Source organism: Zeugodacus cucurbitae, chromosome 3 (assembly GCF_028554725.1).
Source record: "Zeugodacus cucurbitae isolate PBARC_wt_2022May chromosome 3, idZeuCucr1.2, whole genome shotgun sequence".
In the NCBI taxonomy this organism is placed as follows: Eukaryota; Metazoa; Arthropoda; class Insecta; order Diptera; family Tephritidae; genus Zeugodacus; species Zeugodacus cucurbitae.
The window spans coordinates 47180608-47197280 of record NC_071668.1 but is presented as its reverse complement, the minus strand read 5'-3'; the positions used below and the strand labels follow the sequence as shown (position 1 = coordinate 47197280).

The 16673-nt window shown below is 35.7% G+C and overlaps 2 protein-coding genes across 7 annotated transcripts in view; one reads left to right on the top strand and one right to left on the bottom strand.

The window, feature by feature from the left end:
• The first annotated feature begins 731 nt into the window (after window positions 1-731).
• On the top strand, window positions 732-5729 carry LOC105218764 (filaggrin-2). 4 transcript variants are annotated; one of them, XM_011194557.3, is made up of 7 exons: window positions 732-886; window positions 3103-3118; window positions 3260-3277; window positions 3460-3534; window positions 3696-4768; window positions 4835-5376; window positions 5445-5729. In XM_011194557.3, exons 1-7 carry the CDS (start codon window positions 832-834, stop codon window positions 5595-5597), a joined length of 1932 nt encoding a protein of 643 aa, XP_011192859.1. In that variant the 5' UTR covers window positions 732-831; the 3' UTR covers window positions 5598-5729. The 4 variants fall into 4 exon arrangements, with proteins under 4 accessions (XP_011192859.1, XP_011192860.1, XP_054082525.1 ...); XM_054226550.1 differs by having other exon boundaries at window positions 738-886; window positions 3106-3118; XM_011194558.3 differs by lacking the exon at window positions 3260-3277.
• The window catches only part of LOC105218763 (uncharacterized), a 55126-nt gene continuing 43897 nt past the window's right edge, over window positions 5445-16673 (bottom strand). For all 3 annotated transcript variants that reach the window (XM_054226553.1, XM_054226552.1, XM_029044554.2), the window contains exons 2-5: window positions 16284-16559; window positions 6591-6851; window positions 6332-6472; window positions 5445-6278 (exon numbers count right to left, since the gene is read on the bottom strand). In XM_054226553.1, coding sequence (XP_054082528.1) covers window positions 5782-6278; window positions 6332-6472; window positions 6591-6851; window positions 16284-16374 — 990 coding nt within the window. In that variant the 5' untranslated portion in view covers window positions 16375-16559 and the 3' untranslated portion in view covers window positions 5445-5781. The remainder of the gene's footprint in view (window positions 6279-6331; window positions 6473-6590; window positions 6852-16283; window positions 16560-16673) is intronic.

Genomic DNA, 16673 nt, shown 5'->3' with positions numbered 1-16673 from the left:
ACTAGTAAGCAAACCGTTTATAGTTTATATATCATCAAATTTACTACTAACCGAGATTTAGTTTAGAAAAATAGATTTCGCAATAACTGGTAGATTCACTAGTTTAAACTAATGTGAATATGTACATACATACATATGTATATTGTTATGAAGGATGTGAGTGCGAATAAATAGATCTCTCCTTGCACTTAACGTTCAGATTGCTTGAATATTAAAAACATTTATATTAAGATGAAAATAAAGTAATTGTCACATATATCTGCACATATGTACATACATATGTATGTATGTTTGTAGAAGTGCGTTACACTACTACAGAACAAGAATATTCCGTAATATGTATGTACAAACGCTTAAATACACATACGAGCACATATTCGAAATGAATACTTTGCTAGTCGCTGAGATTGAATATTATTATCTTCGATGGAGGTTTTTTGTTCTAGGTCAAAAGGTATTAATTAATTTCAGTTTCATCGTTCAAAGCCATACTTGATTACATATACATACATACATACATACATATGTATATAAATACACATATACAAATTCGTGACGATGGCGAGCAACAATGCGATCCGCTCTATTTCCAACACAGCACGGCCGAGTTCCTTATCAGAACACTGTTCCGAGTGCTCCTGAAAATACTCGGTCGCACATACATATGTACATATACATATGCGTATAAAAAGCTTGAGATTTCCTAGAAGTGAGTTGTAAATCTTTATAAGATTCACTTTTGAATTTATTAATGAAAAGTTTGCGACGTTGAGAAGACGTTCGAGTGCCTGAAGAATTTGTAAAAAAGTGAAAAGTTTATTATTGTGTAAAATGAAGAGTTTTACAGCCATTGTATTGGCAATCTGCGTCTGCGCAGTGGCTGCAGGTAAATTAACTACATAAATGTGTATTATTGAAGCTGAGGAGACGAACGGTTTTCGTTATTTCTAATTTCTTAATTGATTTTAATAAAAATTCAGCGGACTCAATCATAAAAATTAATTTTTAATAGTAGCATCGAATTGGGGAATTGTGAAATCGACTGATGCAATAGATACATAGGAGAAGTATGTACTCATAATTGTGCCTTTTGGAGCTAAATATTCAAAGTAAATAATGAATGCCAGAATTTCAAAAGAGAAAGAATGAAATTTAAAAAAATGTTGATGAAAATTTACAGTTTCAGAAGGGATTACCGAAAATTTAAGGAAAGTTCTGGAATTTTCCCTAAAAATATATACCACTTTTGAAAATTTTGATGGAACTCCGAAAATTCTACTTCAACATCGCAGAACGTCAAATAGCGTGAAGGGGTTTTTTCAAAATTTAACGATGAGTTCCCTATGGCTCTATTTAGAGTTCTAATAAAACAGATAAGAGAAATTGCTGAAGTATTTAGTAAACTTTTCAGAAACTAATTAACAGTACTCTGTAATCTGAACATTGATTTCGAAAAAAGAAGCGTTGGTTACTTATTATTGGTGAACATTAATTGAATTAGCGCCTTATTATAATAAATTATAAAAATATTTCTTCGAATACAGTTGAACTTCCCTAACTGTGTGTGGATACTATATATGTATACACCAATACTTACAAATACATTTATGTACATATGTATGTATATAGGTATATGACAAACATCTTAATGTGGTGTCATTTCGTTTTCGATTACTGATAACTTTTGACCTTGCGTCGAACAAAGTTTTTTTAACACCAGACAATGTCGCTGATGCAGTACGGCCGGACATTCATTTGTCCATACGTACATTTATATATGTATATGAATATATTATATTGTGAGTATTAGGTAAGCATTTGTATATACATAGTTACGTATGCATCCATAGCTGATTGTGTAATTAGTTAGTTTACTTAATCTATTTCAGCACCGCGCTGTATCAGGGAGAAAAATTCAATGCCTTAAAAATATTGTACAATTTTTTATTGAAATAACGGAAATGTTTATAAAATGTCAGTTGTAATAATAAATCTATGAGATAAAAGTTAGTATTATTCAACGACATAAACTCCATCCAGAGTAATGCATTTTTATAGCAGTCCTCCCATATTTCGATTCCGGTTCGATAGTGTGAACCTTCGAGGCTTAGAATAGAATAGAAAATTGTAGAGGTATGCACTGCGTCCTGTGGTCTATTGTGTCCTCCCGATGTCTACAACAACTTCACCTTATAACTTACAGAATGGTGCTGGGAGTGAGGGCGTCGATGTATTCCTCAGTTGGGTTGCTAAGTTCCAAAATTTTACTCCTGCTCCCGTGAAGTGCCACACATTCTAATAGCAGGGGTAGCGGAGTTTCAGTCAAGTTACAGAAGCGACAAGTTTCTGATGAGACTATCTTCAGATTGTATAGATGCTTCCAGAGCTTGCAGCGACCTGTATACAGTCCCACCAGAATTCTTAGTTTATTTCTCGGGAGGTTTATTACACACTTAAATGTTTTAGAGTTGTAACCTCCCGCACTTGTAAAACACACATTTGCTTGGTGTAGATTCGCTGTGTGCCGCCATCCCTGTCTGTCCTTTCCTCATTCCGGAACATCCACCTGATTGCGTGTGGCCTCGTTTTCAATTATTTTTTCGTTTTTTTTAATGAAACTGGTTTACCAATTATGCTCCAACATCATCTCTAACTGTCTAAGGTCCCGACACATATTCATTTAACATCGGTTACCCCTTCAAAGGTTCTCTTATTGTAATAAAACTGTGAGTGCTCTGAGTCACATTTAAAATCGTTCGTGCCTATTTTTATAACTTGTTGAGACTATAGTTAAAGACATCTTTTTACTTAACTGTGACTGTAAATCGGACTACATCAGACTATATAAACCTAACACTTCCGTCTTAGAAAATGCTTGGTTATGCTATTTGAAATATTACTTCAGGGACTTACTTTCCTAAAAGTGTTTATTGCTTTATTGAAAAAGTCCGTATATTTGCTGGATAAACATTGAATTAAGAATCGAAACCTTGTTATATTAGTTCATCAGCATAATGCTAATAAACCTATATATACCTATTTCAAAAGTATAACTTGTTAAGTAATCAGAAAACTAATAAACGATATTTATTTTATTTTCAGAAGAGCTCGAGAACAGGTAATATACATACTATCACGTACTCATATTCAATAATATGCTTCATTTTTTAAATGTATAAATATACACTTAAATTTTTTTTGCTTTAAAAAATAACTTTAATAGAATTTTTTAATTTTACTCTCTTTACTCCTCTTCAAGGCGTGATTTCCACAAATTGTAAGTACCTAAACAATAATGGAATCATTTAATTCGATGATCTGTATTCCTAATTGGCTTGGTACAAAATTAAAAAAAAAATAATAATAATTAAAAATATCGGTTTTGCTAAATTTCTTTACTAATATTAAATAAAAAAATAATTAATTTAAATATTAAAACACTTTCCTTCTCTCGTTTAGACACTACAGTCAACACCATCAAACGGTTCAAGAGGCTAAACAAAAATTGGGAGATGTAGCTTCTGGCTTCGATGGGTAAGTTTATACTTAATAAAATATTTGATAACTTTTACTTGTACGGACTATTTTCTAGCGAGTAATCGCATACTTGTACATTATTTTTTAGTCTTTAATATGACTTTTAAGGTTAAAAAATAGTTTTTGATACTCATATGCAAATTCACTTTCCATCGCAGGCAACAACATGCTTCCTTTGAAGAGGTCAGCTCTTATGGTGGGGTGGGCACTGTCGGACTTTCAGGTGGTAGTAGCGGATACGGCAGCAGTGGCTACAGTAGCGGTGGCTATTCTGGTCATCAAAGCTCCGCTGGTTTATCAGGTCTTTCAGCCGCTGAATTGGCAAGTGGTTCGTCTTTCGGTGCATCCAGTAATAGCGCTGCTTCATTTGGTGCAAGTCACTCAGCGAACTTTGGTAGCTCTTCATCATTCGGCGCTAATTCGAACTTTGCCAGTGGCGCCAGCAATGGAGCTTCTGTTGTGATACCCGTCTCAGGTGGATCATCAAGCAGTTTCTCAGAACAGAGTGAAAATGTACATCAACAAGTCATACCTGAAGTTGTCGCTTCAGGAAGTGGTTCTAGTGGTCATGAAAGTTATATCCACCATGAAGAACGCCGTACTGAAAGCAAACCTGCCATTAGTTATACCGTACCTGTTGGTGGCTCTGAGAACTATGTGCACCACGAGGAACGTCGTGTACAGTCGCAAACTGCAGCACCAATTATTTCATACGCACCATCGGGTGGTCACGAAAGTTATGTACACCACGAGGAACGTCGCACACAAAGCCAACCCGTTATCCACTACACTGCCCCATCTGGTGGCTCCGAAAACTACTATCACCATGAAGAACGTCGTGTTGCTGCTCAACCCGTTATTCAGTACACTGTGCCCAGTGGTGGTGCTGAGAACTATGTCCACCACGAAGAACGACGTGTACAAAGTCAAGCTGTGCCTGTAATTCAATACACCGCACCATCTGGTGGCTCAGAGAAATACGTATCCATTAAAGAGCAACGTATTCAACAAGCTGCACCCGTTCAAATTATTTCTTCTCCTTCCGGCCATGAGTCTTATGTTAATTATCGTCAAGTGACCACCTCAGCTCAACCCCAAATTATTGTACCATCTGTCGGTGGCTCCCACTCTTCTTACGTACAACACTCTGCTGCTTCAAACACAGCTTCTCAATTAGGCAATCTGTTGAGTGGTTCATTGACTGCAGGTCAAACAGGCTTCAGTGGTCTCGGTAATACTCAAAAATAATATAATATATCTAAAATATTAGCACTAATCAGCGCATATTACATTTTAGGCTCAAGTTCGCTTACATCCGCCAATTCTGGTTTCGGTTCCCAAAGTCGTTATGGTGCGCAAAGTGGTTTTGGAGCTCAAAGCGGATACAGCGCCCAACATGGATTTGGTGCTCAAAGCCAATTCGGCGCTCAACACGGATTCGGTGCAGCCAGCAATGCGGCCATTACACAGGGCGCTGCTTTTGGCAGTGGCTTCGGCTCACAATCCAAATTTGGCTCCCAATTCGGTGCTGAGTCTAGCTTCAACTCTAAATTTGGTTCAAGTTTCGGAGCAGATTCTGCATTTGGCGCAAGCTCAGGTTTGTCCGCTGGCGCAGGCTCTTCGGGCTTACATCACTACATTTCTGAATCCGAGCGTTTGGCTAAAGCCCAAGCCCAAGATATCGGCTATGGTGGCGTACGTGCTGGCGGTAGCCAATTGGCCGACTTGTCTGCAGGTTATGGTAGCAATGCCGGTCTTTCAGGCGGTTTTGGCGGCTCTGGCGGTGGTTTTAAAACAAAATCTTGGGAAAAGGCTTCGAAATGGTCTTCACAATCTGAGGTAAGAATCACACTTCCGAATTTACCGTTCAAATGTACATTCTTGCTCTTTTATGTTTGCTCAAACAGTTTGGTCCCGATGGTCAAGTGAAAAATTTCAAAGAGCTATCGACTGGCGAAAGCGAGAACTACGACATAAACGGCAAGCGCGTCGGCTACAAGGCAGCTACCACTACACTCGATGACAATGGCAAAGTCAGCAGCTACAGTCTTCACACATAAATATCATCACAGTTGTACAGTTAGCATACTTTAATGTGTTCTTTAACGCTAAGCTAATATGCGTTTTTTATTTCGATGTAAACATAAAAAAACTCACTTTCGGAAATAAACAAAAAATTTTTATTTAAATTATACATAAACTTTTATCTTACATACATACATATGTATTACGAAACTAATGCAATTAACTGCTTGAAAAGGGTTTCTCCAATTTCGCATCTATCACTTTAAGAGCTGGGCTTGTAGGTTGAAGAACTTCCTTCATAACATGCGTGTTTTCACGCCGCCTTCTATTATCGACAGCGGAGGTCATGCAGTAGCATGGTTTCCAACTAGGTGTCCTATGACCAGCTACTGTATTGGGTCTATATTGCTCACTGTAACTACGCTCAGTCGTCCATATACTAGAAGAGGGCACATAACTATTCCAACCATCTCCTCTAGACCTATAGACCGTACCAACACTGCTCCCACGTCCATCGCCTGTTGCTACATAGACGGGCACATTATTTGGATAGTATTGTGGATGGTAGTAAGCTGGACCGGACGCGTGACTACCGCCTTCGTAGCTACGTCGCTCCGAAGAGAAATTGGGATTCCACTGGTTTTTGGGATCGTATGGCTTTCGGGACTTTTGCGTAGGACGACTTCGTCCTTTAAAAATGGGCACACTAGCATCCTCTAATAGAACGTTCATCTTATTAATGTAAAAATATATGTTAATTTGTACTTACCTTTAGCGCCATCTTGTGCTGCACTAGTCGCATTGCCATCACTATCTCCGTCTGTCGATATTTCAAATGTTATATCCGTATGTATGCCAACCCGCTTTTTGTGCTTTCCCACATCAGTTATTTCCACGCTCTCTGTGTTCTCTAATGAGGAATTTTTAGCAAAGAACTTTAAACGATGTCTCTTAAGTGTTAATATATAGTAGATAGGGACAACGTCCGGTGGGATTAACAGTGTTAATATATAATACAAAAAATTTACCCTTTGATTTTCGAGTGTCACCTGTGTCGACAGTCACTCGCACACCATGGATTTTAGGTCCGGATTTACCGCCGCCTCCACTGTTGGTGTTGGTTGTTGCATCACTGTCCCTACCGTTAGCTCCGTCTTCTTTGCCACTTCTATTTTGATTACCATCCACCCTACCGCCTTGTCCCGTGCCTGGCACTATGGGCACATCTGAGCTGTTTTTATTTTCCGCTTCGTCAAAATCCAATTTCGGCGAAACCTTATTCGCTTGTGCTACATACAGGGAGAAAACAGAATTTCAAATTTGTTAATTTGTAAAGTCGGTCAAGTTACGACTACATATGTATGTACGTAAAACATATTACGTACGATGTATGGACAAAATAAACGCCAATGTTATGACTAATTCAACTAAAGTAATTCAGGTGTCATTTTTATACTCTCGCAATAAAATTGTCAAGAGAGTATTACAGTTTTGTTCACATAACGGTTGTTTGTGACACCTAAAACTTAAAGAGTTAGATATAGAGTCATATATACCATAGTGATCAGGGTGACGAGTGAAGTTGAAATCCGGATGTCTGTCCGTCTGTGCAAGCTGTAACTTGAGTAAAATTAAGATATCTTGACGAAACTTGGCACACATGTTCCTTGGGACCGTGAGAAGGTTGCTTTCGAAAATGGGCGGGATCGGACCATTGCCACGCCCACAAAATGGCGAAAACCAAAAACACATAAAAGTCATAGCAAAGCCATAAATGAAGTTATAAAAGTAAAATTTGGAATAAAGGATCGCACTAGGAAGGGCATATTTGGATGTAATTTTTTTGATGAAGTGGGCGTGGCCCCGCCCACAAATCGATTATTTGTATTTAACTCGTAAACCAATAAAGCTATATAAACCAAACTTTTTGCAGTCGGTTCTCTTACGTACCCCATCACACACCATGAATAGAGTTGAAATCGGATAATAACCACGGCCACCTCCCATACAAAGGTTCGGTTGAAAATTACTAAAAGTGGGTTAACTCACTAACGAAAAACGTCAGAAACACTAAATTTTGCAGAAGAAATAGCAGAAGGAAGCTGCACTCAGATTTGTTTACAAAATGGAAAATGGGCGTGGCATCGCCCACTTATGGGTCAAAAACCATATCTCAGGAACTACTCGACCGATTCGATATATAATATTTTCTTGACACCCTGATGACGCGGATAAAAAATGGGTGAAATCAGATCACAACCACGACTACTTTCCTTATAACTCAATTTTGAATTCCATCTTATTCCTTCACTTTATAATGTAAACAAAAGAAACCAATGAAGATAGCGGAATAAAAAAAAAATTGTCGAAAACGGACTATAACTTTTCAAGGCCACAGATATCGAACATGTTGAACTCAGCGAATAAGATAAATTTTAACCGAAAATAGGGGTAAATCTCTCATATAATTTAATGTAATTCAGATGAAATTCTTTTCTTCTAATTGCGTGTCTCTGTTCCAAAAATTATTAAAATCAGGTCATAACATCTCCATATACCTAATTATAGGATTTTCAAAAATATCATCTCCTAGCTTCCATATATCTAATTATAGGTTTTTCAAAAATTCTGTGGGCTTTATTCCGCATGTACATACATATGTATTGGGTAATATGTGTTGCAAGTGAAAATTAATGAAATCGTTTCAGGAATTACCTCAGCCCTCATATACTATACATGACGATTTTCGTTATTCTATTAAACTTTATGCCGAATTTATGGATTAATTGTATGTTGTCTTAATAAAATTTCTCCAATAAATTGCGATAGTATAAAATGTTCGGTTGCACCCGAACTTAGCATTTCCTTACTTGTTTATTAACAACAATTCAGTTGACTATTAATTTGAAGTCAATAAGCAGAGAAGCATTTGGCGTTGAATCTTCCGCCCTTCCTGTGCAAATTGAATCTAATTAATGTATCGTATGCGAAAGGTTTTTGGATTAGTTAAACTGACTACTTACTTAGTTAAGACACCCTCAACTTATTAAATTAGCTTTATCATAAACTTTCTTTCTTTCTGACTACCTTGTATGGTAATAACTAATAAGTAAAATACAAAAAAATAATTGAAATGAGTATGTTTCATGAAGGTAAGACATGTTTAAGGTTAGGCTAGGTGCTTAAATTTATAATATAAATCAGCTTTTTCGCACAGTGAAATAAATTTAATACATTAAGATTATAATTAAGAAACCAGTTTTTTTCTTTCACACAGCGACTACTCGATTAACGAGTTTCATCATCTGATTGCTATTTTATAAATAAACATCTCGATTTACATTCGATTCACGATTAATGTAGTAATCAGACTCTTCTTTTGAATGAAATCAGCGCTTTAATCGAGGGCCGTTTAATAGATCAACAAAATAATGAATACTGTGCCTCAAAATATACATTTCCAAATAAAACAAGTAAGGAAGGGCTAATTCGGGTGTAACCGAACATTTTATACCCTCGCAATTTATTTATTTAACTTTAATAATATTATATAATACACAATCTGACCCACATATTCGTCATATATATTGTATAAAGTCCCTTGAAAGTTGGAAACCCTAATATTAGGTTAGAAGCACCGAGGTCCTCATGTTCGATATATGGGGCCTTGAAAACCTATGGTCCGATTTCGGCGATTTTTAGAAATGAGCTGCCACACTATAAATACAGTATTTGTGCAAAGTTTTGCACCGATATCTTCACTAGTGCTTACTTTATATACTGTAAAGTAAACGATTCAGATCTTCTAAGTTCTGGTATATAGGAAGTAGGCGTGGTTGTGAAGCGATTTGGCCAATTTTGACAACATATTATTGGGAGGTAAGGAAACTATTACAAGCCAAGTTTCATTGAAATCGGTCGAGTAGTTCCTGAGATGTGGTTTTTGACCCATAAGTGGGCGACGCCACGCCCATTTTCCATTTTGTAAAAAAATCTGAGTGCAGCTTCCATCTGCCATTTTTTATGTAAAATTTAGTGTTTCTGACGTTTTTCATTAGTGAGTTAACACACTTTTAGTCATTTTCAACCTAACCTTTGTATGGTAGGTGGGCGTGGTTATTATCCGATTTCTTTCATTTTTGGACTGTATTAAGAAGTGGCTAAAAAAACGACTGCAGAAAGTTTGGTTTATATAGCTTTATTAGTTTGCGATATATATACAAATAACCGATTTTGGGGCGGGACCACGCCCACTTCCCCAAAACAATTACATCCAAATATGCCCCTTCCTAGTGCGATCCTTTATTCCAAATTTTACTGTTATAACTTTATTTATGGCTTAGTTATGACACTTTATGTGTTTTTGGTTTTGCCATTTTATGGGCGTGGCAATGGACCGATTTTGCTCATTTTCGAAAGCAACCCTCTCACGGTCCCTAGAAATATGTGTTCCAAGTTTCATTAAGATATCTCAATTTTTACTCAAGTTATCGCTTGCACGGACGGACGGACGGACAGACATCCTGATTTCAACTCCACTCGTCATCCTGATCATTTATATATAGAACCCCATATCTAACTCTTTTATTTCTTGGTGACACAAACAACCGTTATGTAAACAAAACTATAATACTCTGCGCAACATATCTAACTCTTTTATTTCTTGGTGACACAAACAACCGTTATGTAAACAAAACTATAATACTCTGCGCAACAGGTTGCGAGAGTATAAAAACGGAGTGAGTTTTTTAAATTGTCGGCGGGTCAACTGATGGCAATAGGTGAATTCACATACAGATCCTTCGGATACAGCTCGGTTGCTAAGGGCAGTCTGACAGGTATCGACTATCTGGTCCCATTCTAAAACTGGGAAAGAGGTTTCATGGTAAACATAGAAAAGGATGGTAGGCGCAAGGGCACCGTAACTACACGCAACACCTTAAATATCTATACGGATGGCACTAAAAAGGATGAGGGAGTAGGTGCAGAAATATACTGTCCGGAATTAGGCATAAGACAACCGTTCAAACTGCCGAACCACTGCAGTATATTTCAAGCAGAGGTTTTTGCTATTGGGAAGCAGCAGAGCTAGCCTCCAGCGCACAAGGCCAATACTCTAAGATTAACATCTACGTAGACAGCCAAGCGGCAATCAAGACAGTAACCTGGTGTCGAATATCGGCCAAAAGTGTCCTGAGCAACCGGGCAGCAGTGGTGAGGGTCGCCAGAAATATGAGGCTACACTTCTACTGGGTGCCAGGCCATAAAGGCATCGAGGGCAACGAAATCGTAGATGGGATTGCCAAAAGTGGGGTACAGCTGTCACCCGGAAACATGATCAACATCGGTAAACCCATGCACATTCTATACGATGACATAGACAGGTGCATGGCAAGAAAAATCATATCTCGCTGGAAGGATCTACCGGGGTGTAAAACTGCAAAGGTCATGTGCAAAGCGGTAGATCAAAAATATACAAGGTTTCTACTGGAGCTCGATAGAAAGGGCTGTAGGACCATGGTTGGCATTCTTACCTGTCACAGCCTTGTAGCGGCACATGCCTATAAAATGGGGCTGTCAGATCGGGAGGAATGCAGAAAATGTCAAGAGCGGGGCACCAATGAAACAGTGGAGCATCTCTTGTGCGTTTGTCCTGCGTTAGCGAGACAGCGTTTTAGGTACTTAGGGGAGAGGAGATATCGTCAGTGAAGCCTCAGAAACTATTAAAATTCACGACAGGCGCAGGCATCCTGAACGATGACTACTACTCAGGGAACACGTAAAGGCACTCCATTCTGGTATCGCAAAGGACCATAACTGGTCTATGCGTGGCCTGCAGGCCTACCAGACCAACCTAACCTAACCTTTAAATTGTTTAGCCGGTTTAATTACAAATAATCTCCCTTTCCGGCTATTTTATGACACAGAGTTTTTAAAACTTTAGATTAATTGATATTGCAAACAGAATGGAGAAGTTTATGCTTGATACTAATCAGAGAATGTAAAATATAGAGAAGGTTCACGGCGGGCTAGTTGGCCACACTAATTTGCTTTTCGAAGGGGTACTCGTTTCTATAAGGAAGTTTCACCACAGAATTCTATAAGGAAGTTTCACCACTGTTTAACATCAGAGGGCTAGAAAATAGCAGAATTGAGCGTTTGCAGTGTTAAATGAGAAAAATTGTGTTAATTTCTATGTTAGGAAATGTACGCTTACATATTTGCCTATATACAATGCGCATATGACTTTTTTGCATATAATTTATAGATATTTTGTTGATAATTGATATGAAGGCACATACGCACATACATATGTAATGCTTTACAATATATAATAACCTAAATTACTTTATATTCTTATTTAAATGTAACATAATAATACTACATTTATTTACTTTAGTCATTAAAATGTCACATAATATCATAAATATGTATATTATCACAAAATGATAAACGTACGCGCATTCGTAATTACATATGTGCACATGTAAACAAATATCAAAAGAACCATTCGAATTGTGTCTATATGTCAATTTGTCAGCATTCAATATATGTATGTATGTATGTAAATAAATATGTGTACTCATGGCTTCATATAAGATCTTCGTTGCCACGGACAACGACGAATGGCCGTAGCTTATGATTTTTTTGTGTTCATGTCAAAGAGCTGTAAGGAATGTGGAGCGTACGCAGGCAAAGAGGCCCAGATGTCCAACATATAATGTCTTTAAGTTTTATGCCTTGTTTCTTTAAAAGATCATTAGTAGTTATTCTAAATATGATTTAATACGTTGGTAGATATTAAAATTCATTTAATTATATAGATAACCAATTAATACTTCAATATTTGACAATACATATGAAGCGCAAATATTATTACGGCGGGGTCACTTGAAACGGCCCTGTAAAGCTCGATGTGTCGAAAAATTGATGGCCGCCTGCGCAATGCCAAAGCAACGCATCATTGTGTTGTTGGTAGAAAATCGGCTTGTCGTAAATATGTATGAATATGTATGAGCAAGCAAACATATCGACATAAATTTTTGTGAGCCACAGAATTTTTGCTGAAAAATATTTTAAATCGACTCAAAGGCTATGTTGCCATTTTTATCCTTTTTTAGATTTTGCGGCGTTGCAACTTTTCCTTTTGCAGGGAACATTAGAAAAATCTTCAATTTATGATTTTTGTCATCGTCGCGAAAAGGCGTTTGTTGGCATGGCATGCGCGGAGAGATGTGTATGGCTCTGCTTTTATGAACGAAGCAACTTTGCCAAGTGAATGTGCGCCTGCGTTCATGAATGAAAATGTTTTTGTTGTGTTTACTACAATATTTGGCTACGTCGATTGGCTGCCATATTGACTTGTGATGCTGCTTATGCGTTTGAGGCGCTTGTTGTTTTTGTAGAACAATGCTTTTGATTTTTTGTGATGGTTGGCAGATTTACGTGCACGCATATGCAATTGTAAGTTTGTGTGTTTGTTCAGTACATACAAACATATGTATGTATATGCATACAGAGCAATGCGCGCACATTTGAAATGTCCTTCACTGATAAGTGATAATGAGACAATTCGAATTTTTGAAGACATATGTACCTGTATATGTACATATATATGTACATACGTAAGTTTCAGTTTATGCAAGTTTAAGTTACGAAATATGTAGTTCATTATAGTGTTATAGGAAATGTATTTAGTATAAAAATATAAACATATTTTTATGAAAGTATGTACATACATATGTATATTATTATAGAACATTACATAAATATGTGCGTCCGTTTGAATTTTTTTTTACAAATATACCTCTGAAATCGCATAATTTATTTGAAATATTTTCAATTGTGGATGCATTCATAAATATCAGCAAAAAGAATTTCATATCAGTTGTATATAGTAAGCATATAAATGCATCAACATATAAACAAAGAGCCTAACATGCGTCTATAATAGAAATGTAAACCTCTGAGCATATTTTTCAGTTAATACTCAGCTCTGTTACGAGGCACTGTTAATATTTCTCCTTCCGAGCCAGCAGTGGTGAAACTCGCTTATAGGATTTTGTTAGTTTTTGACAATTCACACGCTGGTCCGCAATTGGACCTTCTCTATATTTTACATTCTCTGTACTAATGTACAAAATATTCAAGACTTCAAAATATGCATCCATACCCTAGGTAAGTTTTCAGTTTTACGTGACATTAGTTAATTTATATTAAATAATTTTTACATATACATACATATGTATGTATGGTACGGCTCCATAAAAAATTCAAAGCTATACATATTAAAAAAATAATTAATAAACTGCTTGGATACATGCGATTTGGATTTACCACTGGTATATTCTAACGCTACCGACATTGAAGCAAATATTATTGAGGCCATAAAAATACTGCAGTATGAAACTAAAATATTGTAAGAGTTAGATATTGGTTTAGAAAAAGAAGAAGATTTATAAAAAACAATAGTATCAGTAGTACTTGCAACTTATGACGTTCTATAGACAGTTGGTCCCTCAATGGAGGAATGTGTAAATCTAAAAAGGGTTCGCTTGGAATCTAGTAATGCTCAAACGCCTGATAATTTAACTAACTTAACGTTGGAACTCAATAAATGATGGATGTTCTAGAGCACCGATTCAATGACATAGGCGAATTTCATTAGGACTTTGTACGTATTAACTTTCGTTAAAGCTTTTCAACCTTTTGCATTATGCACGAAACGATTTAGTGATTAGCGATATTGCTATTTTGAATTTAATTTAATTTAATCTAAAAATTTGCTACATAATATTTTCTTCTCATCCTAATAATACAGATGGAAAACGGGTAAAATCGGCTCACACCACGCCTACTGCCAATTTTGAAATTACGCCTGATACGTTCACTTTACAGTATATAAATCATTATATCGGAATCAAACGTTACATCAATACTACATTGATGGTGTGACATCGCTCATCTAAAAACCCAAGTGCCCAATTAGAGGTATGTTTTTCAATAAAAATTAGTTAAATATCCGCAAATTGCAGTTTAATAAACTTTGTTATTTAATTATTTGTTAAAAAAGAAAAAAGAAGAATATGCATATATGTTATCAGCTTATTTCTTCCAAAATGGACCAGCAATGCATATTTTTCGAAAGGTTCATCATATTTTTTAATATAGACATATTTACATTTTTAAATTATTATTTTTTTAGACAAATCCAATACTTAATACTTCTATTTGGTGCTGATCAATAATTTAAAATTTTTCTATCAAATTCAATATTTTCCTTTTCCTCATTTTTTTCAATTTGCACATTTCGTTTGATTTTTTTTTTTTAAGTTATATTTTTAATTCTACTTTTACCACGAAATCAAATGATAATTTTTAACTCTCTCTACATACATGAAAAAATAAAAGGTACTCAATGTAACAAAATTGGATTTTCGTCTTTTCGAATATAAGCAAACCAATATTCGAATCAGCTGTTCTGCTATTTATTCATGGGGAAAAATTAGCAAGACATGTTTTTGAAATTGTAATCATATAATTAGTTCAAAATATTCATTAAACCTAAAAAATTTAATTAAAATTAGAAATTATTTCAGCTTTTATTTTATTTGGCAATGAAAGTAGCGCGAAAAAAGGAAAGTCTTAAGGAATCACAGTAATTCGCTTTATGCTCAAAGGAAGTCAAAAATAGTAATTATTTTTATGTAAAAATGTACATATTTAAGTGTATATATACAGTGGAACTTCTCTAACTCGAATCACCATAATCCACAAAAAACTTCGAGGAAATTTGTATGGAATTGCCTTTCAATGCCGCTTCAAGAGTTCGAGCTATGGAGAACTTTGAGTTATAGAAATTCGAGTTATGGAAGGAAATTTGTATGAAATTTTGATTTTTAAACGCTATTGCCAATTTAAAAGTTCCACTGTATATTGTTTAACTTTAATATAAAAAGTTAGATATTTCCATGATCTAATCTGAATTACTTATTTTGTAAAATTCTTAGAATATTTTATATTTTTCCGTTGAATTCAATAATTACGTCATTTAGCGTTCTTATCTTATTTTTTAATAATAATTATATTTTTTCCAAAGCGTTTTAACGGCAAATCAAAATAAATTTGAACAAAATGTCTCAAATCTGTCAGCCCTAAAGTTTGTTTCTGATAGTTAAACCGATAAAATTGGTTCCCATGACACCTAAAACCAATAGAATTTCTGAATCGAACATCAAACCAAAAATATCAGAATTCATGACACGAACCAGAATTTTTTGTCGGTTTGAATTCTGATTCCGACAACTGTCAGATTCCACAACAACCCTGAGTACCACTGTTCATATTTTTGTCGTCTGAGCTCATATGTAAGTAGGCAAGTTCATACAAGTTCACAAGTATGGCACTAAAAAGGAACATATCGTCGGCGTAAATTAGTTACAAAAATATATAGAATCAGAAATAGTTTCAGGTCGAACCCACAGAAGGTTAATTCGATTATTTCTCTGGTATATAACTACATATATGTATTTCTTTCCGAATATCTTCAATTATTCCAAACTCCTTTTATTGCGAGGGAGTTCAACTGTACTTCACATTGAGTTCCGTGTTGGTTCATGCTTTTAAAGATAACTTTTACCTCGAATGAACCCTCATAGTTATTTTGTATTACGTTATTAAACACAATTTTTTCTACAAAATTAATGATTTAGTTGGCACACCTTTGACATTTTGCGGCAAGAACACGATAGCAAGCAACAATAATAATAAACAGATCGTTGAAGTTCCCGATGATGAAAGTTGCCCACTCATTGTGCGGAATTTATCCAATCATAAGTCAATTTCCGTGTACTTTACAATCAAATTCTGTTCAGTCTAGAGTAAAGTTAAAAAATCTGGGTTTTTACAACACGATTATTTGCCGTTCACTCTTAAAGTTGGCTCACAACTAACGAAACCGATTGTTCAAGTACTTCACCGAACCTTTTGTTGTTCATCTGAAAATAAACAAAACCCCATACAATATTAAGTTTTTACATATGTATGTAAATCTGTATGTATGCATTAAGTATTTGAATTTAATAAAAGGAAACACAATTGCAAAAAAGGTA

Excerpts from the sequence above, each read along its gene's own strand:
- LOC105218764 (XM_011194557.3), top strand. The coding sequence starts at position 832 with ATGAAGAGTTTTACAGCCATTGTATTGGCAATCTGCGTCTGCGCAGTG. Across the intron at positions 3,535-3,695 it reads GTAGCTTCTGGCTTCGATGG|GCAACAACATGCTTCCTTTG; the intron begins GTAAGTTTATAC and ends TTTCCATCGCAG. Across the intron at positions 4,769-4,834 it reads AACAGGCTTCAGTGGTCTCG|GCTCAAGTTCGCTTACATCC; the intron begins GTAATACTCAAA and ends ATTACATTTTAG.